Source organism: Aulonocara stuartgranti, assembly GCF_965226115.1.
Source record: "Aulonocara stuartgranti genome assembly, chromosome: 3".
Classification (NCBI taxonomy): Eukaryota; Metazoa; Chordata; class Actinopteri; order Cichliformes; family Cichlidae; genus Aulonocara; species Aulonocara stuartgranti.
Window position 1 is genome coordinate 71,413,247 of NC_138941.1, and position 11,873 is coordinate 71,425,119.

The 11,873-nt window shown below is 42.1% G+C and overlaps 1 protein-coding gene and 1 long non-coding RNA gene across 2 annotated transcripts; both read right to left on the reverse strand.

Moving 5' to 3' along the window:
* Positions 1–887: 887 nt before the first annotated feature.
* LOC309703555 (nuclear factor 7, ovary-like) lies at positions 888–2,955 on the reverse strand. The gene is made up of 2 exons (XM_082528463.1): positions 2,835–2,955; positions 888–2,733 (listed from the first exon to the last, which is right to left on the reverse strand). The coding sequence occupies exon 2, from the start codon at positions 2,714–2,716 to the stop codon at positions 1,325–1,327; it is 1,392 nt and encodes a 463-aa protein (XP_082384589.1). The 5' UTR covers positions 2,717–2,733; positions 2,835–2,955; the 3' UTR covers positions 888–1,324.
* A 1,291-nt stretch (positions 2,956–4,246) lies between these two features.
* Positions 4,247–7,895, reverse strand: LOC309703717. Its single transcript, XR_014275980.1, has 2 exons — positions 7,614–7,895; positions 4,247–6,020 (listed from the first exon to the last, which is right to left on the reverse strand). It is a non-coding gene; the product is annotated as an uncharacterized lncRNA (long non-coding RNA).
* Between the last annotated feature and the right edge of the window lie 3,978 nt (positions 7,896–11,873).

The following is an 11,873-nucleotide window of genomic DNA, read 5'->3' on the forward strand; positions in this document are numbered from 1 at the left end:
TAATTTCAAATTATTTAAATCTGCCTGTCTAATATACAAAGTTATACATGGTCTGGCGCCTCCACCAATGAGTGATTTTATTAAACAAAAGTCTAGCAGTGTTGCCGGGTCTCGACTGACTCGAGCCACTGTTAGAGGTGATTGTGAACTGGCACTCAGGCGGACCACCTTTTCACAGAATGCTCTGTCATATCAGGGAGTGAGCTTCTGGAATAGTCTTCCACTGTCAGTGAGGGAAAGTACAAGTCTACCCATCTTTAAGAGTCACTTAAAAGGGCAGCTGAGGGACACACAAACATGCAATCATGTTTAATAATCATGTTTTATATTGGACGGGAAAAAGAGTTAGTGTATTACAAAAAGGGAAACAACTGTTAGTGCAATGGGTGAACGCAATATCACGACGGTCAGGGCATGTACAATACTGGGGTTTGTGCAATATAATTGATGTGTTTCCGTTATTGTTATCTATACTGTCCTATGCGTCCACTCTCCTTGTCATTGTTTGTTCTAGTATAATGTGATCACTGTTTTTGTCCTTGTCACATGACCTGTAAATAGTGTCTCTGTATGTTTTTACTAACTTGTGTTTAACACCAACCTGCCAGAGGGTCTGCAGATGGAAATTAGCCCAAGGCTATAATCTGGGATATTTACATTTGTTAAAATGTTCATTAATATGTATTGCCCCTCTTTCTAAAAAATAAATAAATAAATAAAGCTCAGATATTTTTATCTACACTAGTTTATCTCATTACAGCAGTTTGATGTTTCCCTTTGAATCCCCCTGAAGATCCTGACAGTGAAGCACGTACATAATACTCCAGCCTTTCAACTCTGAGCTTATTTAGTTCTATTAATACACTGAAATCTCATTTGTGTCATGAAGAAAGTCTTTAATCAAACAGAATTCAAAGATCAGAAACATTTCATATATGGAGTTAAACATGAATCATTGTTTCAACAACATATTTATTGTTGTCATAAACAGACAAGAAGACAACAACAAACTGCTCCTCCCATTCAACACATGTCAGTCCATATCCCAGCAAACTAAATCATCTCCATTTACACATCAAATAGAAACATGAATCACTTGTAATGATTAGAAACTTGATAGAATTTCAAATCTAGTTTGGGGAGTCATTCAGTGAGAAACAGTGAAATGATTTTCCATGTGAAAAGGTGGACAGCAGAAACAGAAAGAAACAGTGAAACTAAAAGAGAAACAAAGAGCTTTGGAACAACGAGGCAGCAGGAGGACAGCTGCAGTTTAACAGCTTCAACTCACTGACAGGAAACAACATTAGAAACATCATCATCCTCAACTCATCTGCTGCACTGACACTGACACCTTCAACGGACACACCTTCAGTTTACCAGAAATAGTGTGAATGAATGGAAACATCCTGTGAGTGAAAGTGTGTGTGAAGGTGTGTATGTGTGTGTTAGTATCAGGATCAGAGAACGACAGCTTTCCTCTGTTCCAGTTCAGATTCATTCTGATCCTCTGGAACTTCTTCCGTACTGAGAGAGCAGTGACAGGAGCTGGTGGTGAGTGTTTGTAGTATTTACTTCCATCAAACAATATCTCCCATAATCCAGATTGTATGTGTCCCTTCCTCTGCACAGACTCTGCTGATACACCCAGTAACCACCCTGTACTGTCTCCAACATCAACATCCCAGCTGTGAGTCCCTGAGTTAAAGCCCTCAGAGCCCAGGACAGAGCCATAACTCTCAATCCTCTCTGGATTATCAGGAAGCTGCTGCTTCTCTCCTCCTCGTCTCACACTGGTCAGATCTTCAGACAGGATGAGTTGTGGACCAGCAGTGTTTGGGTCCAGAATGAGAGGAGTGTAGGAGACCATGTCCTTCATGTTGTTCCAGATGTTGAAGGTCAGGTTGCCCAGGTGTTTGGCCTGGTCTATCAGAGCTCCTGAGGGCAGCTGTGGATCATCCAGCAGGGGGCAGCGCTGGACTCTTTCCACTGCAGCCTTGTAGTTGTGCAGGAATGAGACGTCTTCAGCTCTCAGCTCCTCCTCTGTGGCTCTGACTGTGTCTGAAAGAGCTGCTATCTCTCTGCTCAGAGCCTCCATCTTCTCCTTCATCATCCCACTCTTCTGCTCCTCTTCCTCCCTCAGTGCAGCCAGCCTGGCCTCCTCTTCCTCTGCTAGAAACTGGTGAAGCTTCTTAAACTGCTCCTTAATCTGCCTCTCTGTGTGTCGGGCCTGGACCTTAATGTGTTCTGCTGTTTGATCAAACTTCACTTGAACTTCTTCACAAACCTTTAACTTCTTCTTTAAGGGCTCCAGAGTTTCCTGAAGTTCCTTCTTGTGTTGTTGTGCAGCTTCATCGATGGGTCTGAATCTGTGATTGGTGTGTTTTTCTGAGCCACAGCAGACGACACACACTGGCTGCTGATGGTCCAGACAGAAGAGTTTGAGTTTCTCAGAGTGCAGACTGCAGAGAGCCTCTGAAGCTCTCTGATCTCTCTCCTGTAAGAACGACTCACACAGGTTCTTTAAAGCCAGGTTTAAAGGTGGATCATACACTGATATTTCCTTACAAATTGGACACTCGTGTATTAGTCTCTCTCTCCACCATCTCTTCAGACAATCTTTACAGAAGCTGTGGCTACATGACAGAAGAACAGGATCTCTGAAGACCTCCTGACAGACCGGACAGCAGAGATCCTCCTCTGATCTGGAAGCCATTGAGTCTGTGAGTGAAGCTGAAAACAGCAGACAGGAAGTACAGTCAGTCCTGGCTCCCCTCCCTCCTCTACCACCTTCACTGAAACTTCCTTTGAGTCGTGTTTTTGCTCAAACTCACATTCAGTGTGTGGAGCGTCAGCAGCTTGAAGCAGCAGTGTTGGAGTTTTCCACTTTTCTCTCCTGTAGCTGGACTCACTCAGAGGAAGCTGCTAGTTTGGTCGGAGCTCAGTCTGATCGTCTGTGCGTCTCTCTGCACTGAAGAAGAAAAATAATCTGTTTCCTTGTTTGTCTCAGGTAAGTGATGTGAGGGGCGGAACTTCATTCACCTTCACTTTACAAAGGCTGTTGCTTCACCCATAAACGAGGGTGTGTTTAATTCCAGAGTTAAGTCGTTTAGGTGCCACCAATTGTAAAACAGGTCACAGCATTAAGCTCAGAAAATAAAGTGTGACTCAGCATTGCAGCTGTCTGTCAGCTTTTATTCCAGACTTTGTTCTGGTTATTTGTCAGGTTCCCAACAGTGGGAGTGTAGTCACACAAACACAGGTGGTGTTAAGGTGGATTCACTTTGTTACAGACAGTGGTGTTATTTCTTGTAACTAAGGGTTGGTCAGATGGGAGGTGTTTGATAAATTTATGTGAAATGACCTGTACTTAGAAAATGTCAAGTGATGTGAGCGGCTCAGAAACAGGATTACAAATGGGTGCAGTAGATCGAATAGCCGATATTTCCAGTCCTGGATCAGTAGACTTTGTTTGAAATCAGATCTGATTTATTGAAATATTAAGAAAACATTACAGTTTCAGATACACAGATATTTACAATCAATCTGATTCTTTCCACTCAGATGATGATAATGCCATGATAATGCCATGTCTCCTCATTTGCACCCCGAGCTAACAGGTAAGTTATGACCAGAGGTGGGTCGAGTATCCAAAAATTCACACAATATTATTTAACCTCCTAAGACCCGAACTCTTTCATGGCATGCATTTTTAATTTTTCTTTGCTATTTGCGTTGATTGGGACCTAAAGAATGTAAAAACAAATAATTACCTGTTTTGTTTTGACCTAATTTTTGTTTTTGAGAAAAACGAGACCCACATGAGGGCATTTGTTTCAAATTTTGATAGAACAGTGGCAGCATAATGTCCTCATAAGTGGATATCAGGCCCTTGTAGAGAAAAATTAAGTATTTTGGTCTAGACGTCCCAAAATGTGATGTCCACATATGTGGACACCAGGTCCTAGGAGGTTAAAAACAAGTTTCATCAACTTACATCTTTATGGAGTGCAAACATTGCAGATTGCTTTCTCTCCTTGCTCTTTATGAATGCACACAACAGGGAGCTCCAATGAGTCTGGTTGGGTCGAAGAAACTGCAACTTGCACTCACGTTCCACTCTTTCATAAGCCATGATTGACCTACTGGTTTTATTCCACAGAGCTTGACATTTTGCAAAAGCAGACTGTTGAAAACACGCAGTTCTTTGAATCTTTGGGCTGAAGGAAGGACAATACTCGGTGTATCAATGCTCAATCAACAATCATTTATTTCCATACAATTCAACAATAAGAGCATTACAACGTCCGGACGGGAGAGATGCTACCAGAGGGTCAGGCACATGTCTCAAAATGGTGACGGGTTGCTCAGCTTTTTATAGTCTCTAGTGGCCCCCAGCTAGTCGTAAAAGCCAAAACATCACATTTTTTCTCTGTTACAGCGCCTAAGTTATGACCTCGGCAGTTGTTTCTCTGCTTTCTGTAAGGTGGGGGTGTGGAATGTGGTCTGTCTATCTCCCCTGTCTTTAGACACAGAGTCTCCTGCTTACAACCTTCTCTTCATGATTCAACAATTAAGCATGTCAAGAAAACAGTGTAACACATTCCCAGCAGATCAAGGATACAGAGTGATGCACATTTATCTAATGAACTAATATGTGAATATGTTCTGTTAACTCAAAAGTATAATGAGAACTAAACTACATACAGATCACACACTCTATTTTAAAGGGTATAATATGATCTACAGCAGTATTCTAATTCAACTACTTTGATTACATATAAGGTAACATATAATAACAGAATAATATCACAATACCCTCTTTTGATCTCTCATTAAAGAGATCACTAATAACAAGCACTTCAGCGTTGCAAGGTCCAGGTCTTCTTGATCCTGAGGCCCTCTGTCCCCCTTTAACGGGTGGACCATATGGGGGATGACCTCTGTGTTCACGCAGTTCAGATGCAAGCAAAGTTAGATTTACAACCATAACAGCAGTTACAGATGACTCTCCCATCACTCCCCAATTCTCCCACAGCTTTATTTTGGTGCTCCAGTTTTCCACCCCCTTTTTAATGCCACCTTATACCTTTCAAATGTACTTAGACTAGAACCTCTGTCTAAGGAGCTTTTAACCTTTATTTTTATTGCTGCAGCTACCAGTGTCTTCCAGTTGGGTGATTCTCAGCTTCTTTCTTCGACCTCCGGGGTTAGACCACCCTTTAGTCATTGCACAGTTCTGGGGATTATTCCGCCCCGATTTCAAACAAAGATCTGTGTATTTTGGGGTCACCGGCGTGTCCCCCTTTTTGCCAAGAGCCTCTCGAACCTCGTTGGTCTGGTGTTCCTGGTTTTCGCCAACCCCTTCATGGTTATTGCTGTGTCTGTGGGATCCATCTTCTCCAGGAGCCCAAACGTCATGACACTTGACCCCAGTTGCTGTCTCGGCAGTCCCTACATCTGTCCCTGCTGTGAAGGGTCCTCACATCTCCGGGTCCCCGTCTGGTGTCTGTTCCTTTCTCTGCAAGAGACAGAAAACCAAAACACCTCTCTCCCTAGCCTTGATAATCTAATATTGTTATCCATTGTTGTTCTAATGATTCAAATTTGGTTTAAAATATTATGTTCAGGACTTATTCTAATCATAATCTATGTGTGTGTAAAAGAAATCAAAAATTAGTGAACCCTTTCTAAGTCTAACACATTATAAGCTTAAGTTTTACCATAGCTAAATTATTAAACACAGAAATAACGTCATAAGATGTTCATAAAACCATTGTTTGATGTTCGGACTCAACTCCCCCTTTTTGACACACTCCCATGTGTCAATTCATTGGAGCTAGACAATTAAAAGAGAAGGTTAGTGACATCATATCTCAGAAAGTATCAGAAATTCTTCTCTCGAGTACCGTTGCTCCAGCCTTGTCATCCCTGAGGACCTTCGATCCCGAAAATGTCCCTTCTCCTCATGTAATAAAGTCTGTCATCCTTCCATGCCCTGGTAACTGGTCCATCCAGAGCTGTAACATTTTGAAATGTACATACAACAAGCCAAACCACACCTTGGTCACACCAACCCTTTTCTGCCCCGAAGATGTCCAATGCCATCCTAGTATGGACTGTCAAAAGTGGCTTTAACGCTGACTATCCTGACAATCCATTTTATAACGTTTCCTGGTCAGATTTGCCAATCTCTGCACCAGGGTTGTAATAGTTTTGCAATTTTCATCAGTTTATATTAGTTTTTACCAATTCTTTGCTAGTTTAGTGTAGTTTTTATTTTCTGAAAATCCTTAGTTTCAATTTAGTTTTATTTGTGTTTTGCAAAAATTAAGTGTAACAAAATCCCAGTTCCATCATATCAGTCATGCTCTTCTGGTTATCCTTGGGTGTTGAGACTAATAACTATTAACTCTTGCCGCACCGTGTGGTCCTAATTTTGGTTCAAGTGAATTGATAACCTTTTGAAGGCGATTGTTTCACACCTTTATTTAGATGTCCCAGTCCTGTTGTCTCGGGATACATCACGCTGCCTTATCTGGGGTTAGCTGTTTTCTGGGGATGCGGGTTGAGTGGGTGAGCTCTTCAAGGAGGGGGAGTGTGCTCCCCCTGATGAGGTCTTCTAGGTAAGCTAGGTTAACCTTCTTGTGTGGGCTTTTCAAGTGCACTTTAAGGTTAGTGGGACTTTTAGTTTTATAAATGTCCCTCATGTCCCCCTGATGACCCAGTATTTCATTTTTGCACACTGTAGTACCCATTTTAGTTTTTGCTTGTAGCTCGCATACTCTACTTGCCACTCCTCTAATTCCTGATGTTTCTTAGAGAGGGCAACAGTACCTTTAAAATTATATCACATGTGTGGGGGTGTGGCCTTGCCAATTGTTTTGCCCACCTTTTCAAAATGGCTGGCGTGCCCACAAGCACATTTCATGGAAAAAGAAAGGTAAGCTTGATATTTACATTTAAAATGTTTTGTTAAACTCAGATTTTTATTTTATTCTTTTTGCAAGTACCCCTCCTCGGTGGCGAGAAACTGTTGGTGTGGTCAAGTGGGTGCTCTAGAAACAAACGCTCAGGACAGAACAGTTATCAGTCATGTACTTCCTACAAATTTTGCATATGTTTTATTCCATATTGATCCTCTGAGTGTAATGGTACATTTTAATTTGAATTTATCCAAACTAAACACAATATTTTCTTTATTTACTTTGCTCTTGTTCTTTTGCAGTACCACATCCTATCAAATGTCGCTGTCAATTATACTCTACATTTAATAACTTACTCTTTCAAGTGAGAACCTAAATCACGTGGACCAATGTTTATTATTGCATATCTCTATTCTGAATGTGGCCAGTCATTCATAGGTATTGTTCAATTTTGGCGATTTTCCTCTATAAAATTTAATTGACTTTTTACAGTGGCCTGCTGTGGTTAATAATAACATATTCCAATCATGAGTGGTATCAAAAAGTCTTCTCCACTGTAGCATTTGGCATTCCCAATAATATAACATGATACCTTAATCAAAACACAGCTACTATAGCACAGTTTTCTTAATGCAAACATCAGTAACTCAAAATCAGCAACCAAAGTGTTAAGTCTGCAGTTCATACTTATGTGAAGCTAGAGTCTCCTCCTCCAGTCTCTCTTATCCTCCTGCTCCTGAAAAAACAAAACAAAACAAAGCGAAGCATCCACCCTTCTCTTGTCGGCTGGGTGAATTGTTTATGAATTGTTTATTGGCATTTACTAATCCTAAAGTGGGTGCAGTCATTGTCTCAGTATCAAGTCAGTCAAAACTTTTAGTCGTCAGTCCATCACAGTCCATTCGCATGCATACCTCCCTACACATTCATACCAGATGTTGCTGATAATGGAGTCTCCCGCGCAACCTATTCGAGCCTCGATCACCAGCAAGATGACGTCATCATTTTAAAGGAAAACAATTCCTTGTTGTTTTTTTTTTTTGTTTTTTTTTTTTGGGCCGGATTGACTCGGTGCAATCCTTTTAGACTCAGAACTTCTCAGTGTTCCCTATAAGTGAATTTCTCCCAAGCCAATTACAATCATGGAGAAGCACACTTTGCAACTGTTTTTGTAAGAATATTTCATAGCGCTTTAAATTTCAATCTTTCAGGCCTTGTTTAAAGAGCTGATTGTTAAATCATGAACTCACAAAATATCAACATATCACCATATCACCACCGGTGGATCACACCTCTCAGATGTTTTTTCTCCAGTGCACTGTAACAAAAACGAAAACAGACATAACCAACAAAATACTACTAAAATAACTCAAACTAGGGCCCGTTGCAGACATGTCCAAGCATAAAACTATCCCTCTCTCGCTTACGAGAAAGAACACAAGCCAAAGCTCACTGATAAAATCAAGCTAGCGCTAAACCAAAACCAAACAATCAACCAGAAATTCACAGGAACATTTTGCTTCCTGCCGGGACAATATTGTGTGGGAATGAGAAGCTCAGGTGCCGTAACACCTTTTGTTCCTCCTTGAATTAAAACCCAATCACAGAAAATGCCGTACTCCAACCTAAACTTACACTATTAATTCATCATTTTTCACTCTGTGCCACTGTTCCTCATCAGGGCTGTGTGAAGCACAGCAAAGAATTCAGTCAAGGCCTTGAGCCATAAACAGACATCACGCACAGACATTGTTTTCATAACCAAACCGTTTTAGAGCTTATTCCTAAAATCTACATAAATGCCCTCTGGGTGACATATAACACATTCTAAGTTTTTAATGGTAATCAATGGCTCCTCATAAAAATTATGCATTTGGGATGTTTGTGTGCAGCATTTTGCATATCAGCATAAGCAAAGCATTCTTCATTGCATCAGCGTGTATGTGTGTGTGCGTGTGGATCACTCTTCATTGCACAAGCGTGTGCATGTGTATGTGTGTGCATCACTTCTCAGTGAATCAACATTCCCGTGTGTGTGTGTGTGTGTGTGTGTGTGTGCGTCATTTCTCACTCACTCAACGAGTGCACGTGTTCATGTGTGTATTTCACTTCATTCTGAATCTGTGTGTTTGGAGACGTGTGTGTGTGTGTGTGTGTGTGTGTTTCTCTTCATTCTGAGTCAGTGCATGTAGATGTGTGTGTTTGTGTGGGTGTTTGTGTTCATCACTTTCCTGTTCTGGTGTTCTGGGTAAACCACTGCCTGAAGCGTGCCCTGGGGTCCTGCCCCCCTCCTTTTTCAGTTTGTTTGCGACCATTGCTGCTGCTGCTGCTCAAAATTCAGTCCATCCTGGTTCTGACCCCAATTGGGGCAGTCCTTTCTCCAGTGTCGATGTTCACCGCAGGTGAAACCTGCATCTTCTTCTGTGTTTTTGTCCATTCTGAGGTGCCTTCTGTCCTCAGTTACTCCTCTTGTCTCGGTCACGCCCTTTTTCGCCACCCGATCATCCGTGTTGGTCCATCACTGTCCTGCACAGTGTGAATGCAAAGTTATCAAGGTCAGCATTCTTTCGCTCGGCCTTACTTTTCATTCGGGCTTGGCGGGCGTCTCGTCACAGCTCTGTCAGCTGACGCAGTCTGGGAATTTTCCCCCGTGTAGTGAAACGGGCCTTAGGTTTAGTGCTCTCCGTCTCGGCTGCATGAGATCACATTCCTGCAGGTCTGTTGACATTCTCAGGTCGTTGTTGTGGGTCCAGCTGTTGCAGCATTTGGTCAGTGTCACGTATGGGGGAGAGCAGGAGTCCAGTCAGCCTCGGCTTTCAGGGCCGGCAAAGCAGCCTGTAATTAAATATGTATAGAAAAAACAAAAACAAAACAAAACAAAAACAAACAAAAAACAAAAACAAACGAACAGGAAAATGATGTTGTGTTGGCTGTGTTATTCAGAGGGGAGACACACCGGGACCAGGCCCTGTGTCAGCCTTCTCTCCCCCTTTTTTTTTGTTTTTTCTCTCCCGATATAATCAACTCCTAACCCACCAAGTTGACAGGACAACACCGGTATATGTTAAAATTCTTAAGATCATGTTTAAAAGCCCAAAAATGGAATTTTCTTTCATTCAGTAATCACTTTTATTAATCAATCAACAGAAAACATGTCACAATTTGAATCTTTTAACCACTAAATTTGTTGTGTCTTGCCTGGTTGGTTAGACCAGTGTTCCTTTTTTTTTTTTTGTTAAATTGTTGTCCTGCAACCCAGAGGGTTTCTTTGTCAGTAATGTATAGACTTCATCATTTAAGTATGTTAATTTTTCTTTAACTTTGCTGGAAAATCTTCACGTGTTCATGAGTGTAAGCTGTTTCTTCATTGCGTGTATGTGCATTTGTATAAAAGCAGGTTAATTTTATCTTTTCTCAAACTAGGCGTTACCTTAAAAGGAGCCTTTCTCTCAGATTTCTCTGCTTGTGTGTGTTTTTGTTTCACCTTTTTGTTGTGATGCTCCGGACGCCTTCCCAACCTCCACAAGTCCGTTGGCCCCAATTTTATGTGTTAAAACTTCTCTTAATTTCTCCTCTAATTCTCTCCTCGCTGCTGTCTGTTTCACAGCTGCTGATTCGTGCTGGGTGTGGTTCCCATTACCTATAATTTTGCTTCGGCCGCTGTGCTTGTGGGGGCAGTTGGTCCAGGTCTGCAGCTTCCTGTATTAACACACTAAGAGATTTATTTTAATTTCATTTTCATCACTTTTAAACAGATAAGCAGGCAACACGCCAACCTTGACAGCGTAAACTGTACGCCAGTCTCCCAACACATTCCTCTCTGTACTCCTCCATAATTCTCCACTGCACACCTCTTACTATCTCTCCTTTTTATTTTTATTACACCACAGAGTAATACACCCAATTATGCCCGTCTATCTCTATGTGGCTCCAAATTCCCTCTTTATTTTAATTTCACACTCGTCAGGGGACAGGCACACAACAATTTCAACCACTGAAACGAGGAATTCAACCTTTTTATATTTCTTTACTAATCTAGACTCAACGTTTGTTCGCAAAATGTGTCTTGTTCTAGTCCGGAAATAAATGTGAACCCGTGATTACACGGTCGTTCCAGTGTTATTTCCGTGGCTATGCGGGGGCCCTCACCTCCCCAAGTCACCACCTCGGCACCCGGACGCCGCCGGTCCTGGCCAAGCGTCCCCGGACAGGAGGGTCGCCACGCCTAGGGCAAATGTTCCACAGGTACACTAGGCATCAACCTTTGATCCTAAAATGTGTATTTGCTCTAATGTCCTCCTAATCAAACACATTAACCGTCACTGTCACTGTGTTCACGCTTCACACTCCACACAAAACACACTCAGAGCGCGCCTCAGTCACACTCTCACTCAGTGCGCGCTTCACCCACAAGACAGCACCCAGAGCGCGCCTCGCAGCTTCACACACACTCTCTCACCCAGAGCGCGCTTTGACACTCACACACAACACTTTTCCTCAGCGGGAATTTTACACAGAAACCTCTGAGCTCAACTATTAGATCTTCTTAAAACACACTGCACCATAGACCCAAATACCCTTTTCTCTGCGCTTATGACCGCCACAACGGAGCAAAGTCGCATCATAAAAGTGATGCTTGCATCCCCGAAGTTATACCAGACATCATAAACCAGGTTTTGCTCTATGTACTTCTTGGCAAGTAAAATTTTACTTTGTTTTATGACCGCAGCCCTTAAAAAAAAACTCGACTGACGCCACAAACCACCGTCAAACCTCTGTTCAATGTACTACAATTAGCACCAACCACTACTGCACTTCACGGCCGCATATCACCGGAACACGCCGTATCATAAACCAAACCTACGGACGTGTTTCGCTCTCGCGTTGCCAGTGTTTAACCGCACCGTGAAGCCAGCATCTGCTTTTCCTTAAATCAACTTCTATTTC

Bases quoted from the DNA above. Each gene is read 5' to 3' on its own strand.
- LOC309703555 (XM_082528463.1), bottom strand. From the start codon at position 2,716: ATGGCTTCCAGATCAGAGGAGGATCTCTGCTGTCCGGTCTGTCAGGAG.